Source organism: Eimeria mitis, genomic scaffold (genome assembly GCF_000499745.2).
Source record: "Eimeria mitis Houghton genomic scaffold, Emh_scaff1104, whole genome shotgun sequence".
NCBI classification, from domain to species: Eukaryota; Apicomplexa; class Conoidasida; order Eucoccidiorida; family Eimeriidae; genus Eimeria; species Eimeria mitis.
This window is the reverse complement of record NW_013567604.1, coordinates 1,165-4,767: the sequence shown is the minus strand read 5'-3', so window position 1 is coordinate 4,767 and position 3,603 is coordinate 1,165. Positions and strand designations below refer to the sequence as shown.

At 53.4% G+C, this 3,603-nt stretch overlaps 1 protein-coding gene across 1 annotated transcript; it reads right to left on the bottom strand.

The window, feature by feature from the left end:
• Positions 1-1,581: 1,581 nt before the first annotated feature.
• Positions 1,582-3,345, bottom strand: EMH_0029520 (BT1 transmembrane domain-containing protein, putative; the record flags this gene model as incomplete). Its single annotated transcript, XM_013494311.1, has 1 exon — positions 1,582-3,345. One exon carries the CDS (start codon positions 3,343-3,345, stop codon positions 1,582-1,584), a length of 1,764 nt encoding a protein of 587 aa, XP_013349765.1.
• Between the last annotated feature and the right edge of the window lie 258 nt (positions 3,346-3,603).

Sequence of the window (3,603 nt, the reverse complement as noted above, 5' to 3'; positions counted from 1 at the left end):
CGCCGTTACACTAGCGCCGGTGTGCGAAGAGATGGAAAACGGTGGCTGGAGTCTTGGATAGTCCCCTAGTCACTTCTTCTTGCGGAACCGTACGATTCGCAGCAGCTCGTGTAACTACTTGCTCATTCCCTCTAGCTTGAGCAGGCAACCCGAGTTACCGGAAACAAGCTGTTTCGAGTTGCCTTGGCGTGCGTTGCTAAGAACAAGTCGTCAGAAGTTCATGTTGTTCACGGCAAAGAGCAAGCTTTACTATATATATAGACTGTATTTATAAGTAGTGCATTTAATATATATATATATATATATATATATATATATATATATATATATATATATATATATACTATACTATACTAGATATTGGCGCATTGGGTGCATACAACACTGTAGCCCTGCAACAACGTGAGACGGGTAGGGCCCTCAATTCCCCCTTGAGTAAGTTCCCCATCAGTTCTCATAACTTCTATATATTTGTGTGGTGCTGCGCACTATATGTGAACAAAAAAGAAGCTAATTTACAATAAATGAACAGTCCTATCCACCGCCGGATCATCACAACACCTGAATTTTCACCACTGACGCATTCCTCTTTCGGTTCAGACCGAAAGGAAGTGCGTTCAGGTATTATCGACGTACTTATCCCCCATTGCTTGACAATAGATTATTTGCCGACTTCCTCACACGCCGCCGACCTACCGTCTTTCTGGCCTCCACTCCGTCGGACTTCCTGTGGTGACGATCACGACGTGACGCGCTTTTGCTCATTTACAGACATCTTAAAAGCACGCGCATTCTCAGTGTTCAGCTGTAGGCAGACATGTGGGTCGAGTGCTCTCACAGAGTCGACTTCACGTTGCTGGCCTCTGATGTACTTGTATAGTGTCAGCTAAGAGGGGACGCGAGGTGTCTAACGCCAGATTTAAAGGAAAAGTTCCGTCATCCTTAGAGCTTTTAAGAAATACTGAGGATGCATCATATAAAGAAATCCCGGTGCAATTCATCTGAATGCGCCACCAATACTGCCGCCTCGCACGTCTACCAGATACACCCTAACACGGGTGAGAGCAGCATGCAACTGCCCTTGTGCGAAAGCGCAGCCCAGTTGACACGTCCGAGCCCCATTGATTCAAGAAAATATATATCCGCCACATGAACAGAAAATAAAGAAGTCCTCATCGCAGCGAAATAAGCGGTACAAGGGCAATGAACCCCCAAAGCGGATCAAGCGGAAGGCAGCGCCGAAGTCAAACCATCCAAGACGGCAGCCAGGGGCGCGAAGAAGACAGACAAGGGGCCAGCCCCAAGTGGAGCGCCCGAACACAGTCATTCCATCCTGCTGCTTTTGTTGTTGACGGCCAGGGTATCGCCATCCCTTGTTCTCTCCTTTCTCCCGTGTCCTCTGCCCACAAAATAAGGGGCCCTGGAATGCATGGGCCGCAGCTGCGACAAACTCGAATAGAGGAAACAGTAGAGCATGGGAACATTCAAACGCAACAAGAAAAGCACAAGGGGATCCTGCGTTCATCATCCGCTAGACCCACTTGTTGTTGCCTCGCTTTGTTTGTGTCTGCTGTGCGTCTATTAGACTTCAACGATACGGGGCCTTGAGCCCGCGTCGCCGGCCACCACCGCCATTTCCTCTTTCTCCCCCACCGACTCGTGCAGCGCCAGTGTCTCCGAAGCAGCATCGCAGGGTGGCTCTGCAGTGGGGCTGCCTTGGGGTGCGTTGCATGGCGTCTTGCTCTGGTCGGTGTTACTGCCTTTGGAGACGGTTTTGCTGCGTCTGCGCTGCTGCGGCGGCACAGCGGAGTTGAGGGGCTCCTTCGGAAGCATGAAGTAAGCCAGAGGTATGCATGCGCACGGCAGAAGACACTGCGAGACAAGGATTAAGTTGGGTAGCGTGTGAAAGTCGCAGCCTCCAGGCGCCGTCTCCTTCATTTGAATCCCGGCTATCTCGATGGCTACAGCCCCAAGCATCTTGCTGCACGTGCTGCCAAGGTTTGTCACTCCCGAAACGATTGCATATACCGTGGACTCGAGCTTGGGAGGACACGAACGAGCAACCGTGAGCGAGCTGGTCATGCACGACAAAGTGAGCAGCAAATGGTATACGATTGCATCCCCCAGCATGAACATAACTTTGTCGGGAATGCCGATGCGGATATTCAACCGCCGGATGATAACATAGTCAAATAAGGCCGCCAGAATCCGCACTGTGTTGGTCAGCCAAAATATAGTGCGGGCGCTCCAGCCCTTAAACCATTTTTGAAAGGCGTAGATGCCGAACCAGCAGCCTATCGCCCCCACCAGTGCGGTGTACGTACAGAAGTATGTGTAGTCAAAGTTGGGTCCATCGGGAACGCAAGACGGAGGCGCAATATAATAAAAGTTCACAGCTCCCGATATCGTCAAATGCAACACCCGATCCGCGAAGAAAAACATTGCGCACAGAGCAAGCCGGCTCGACAGCAAGTAACAGGAGGCGCCCCCCAGCAGCACCACGACAAAGACAGTGAACACAACAGCCCAGCCCCTCCACGTCTGCAGCGTGAGCACGAGCGCAACGCATGCGCTGACAGATGTGAGAACTGCAACTGTAAAGACACCGCGATGGCTTCTGTCTCGCGTCAGGGCGCTGCCCATCTCCCGAGCCTCTGCCTTGCTCTCCCCCAAGAAGTTGAAGAGGATCGGTGCGAGCGTCTGCAGCACCAGCGGCACCGTCATGTACAAAAGAGGTGCCGTTCCAAAGGCGTCGCTGATGGGGCCCACCAGCGTCTTGCCCACCAAGTGGCCTGTGGAGTTACAGAAGGAGAGAAAGGCAACGAGCTTTGCACCCACCGCTGGATGGGCTTGCACCACCTTGCAGTAGACGCCCTCACAGAGCAGGTCTGCTGTTGAGATGTGCAGGTGAATGCCGCAATACAACAACCCCACGTACATAATGCTGCTGCTCGTTACCCGCGCGGGTAGCGTCACCAACGCCACGGCGCAACCCAAGCCCACCAGGTTCGAGCCCAACATGTAGTACTTCTTGTGGTACCCCGCAATGGGGAAGTAGTCGCTCACGCTGCCTATAAACCCCTTGAGGGCATACGGCGTGAGCGCCATCGCCAGGGTGCGCTGATACGCCACGCCGTCATAGTTTAGTTCTCGAAAGAGAGGGAGTAGCGCCTCGATCGTCAGCGAGTCCAGAACCCCCTTCAAGCCAAAAAAAACACTCACCAGCATTATTGATAGCTTCAGGCCGAGTGTCCCGTGCACAGTCTGGCCGTAGCGCCAGAGACGGACTGGAGATAAGGGGCCCAAGGCCCGAGCCGCTAGCGGGCGGCAGGAGCAGCCCGCCATGGTTTCCGACGCCCCGCTTCTCTTCCCTCCTCCCTCACACGGTTGCAAATCGCTCACACCCCACACAAAGAAGCCGCGCGCATGGGCAGGAATGCTTCGCTGGAGGAACCGCAGAGGAAAGAAAAGGGGGGACGGGGGAACGGGGAAGAGGGAGGAGGGGCGCGTGGCCGCAGAGGAGCAGCCACGTTATGTCATTTTCAACTACAGACGGCCACCTGCCTTGTCTGCAGATAGAAAGAACGCCAATATAATATAACT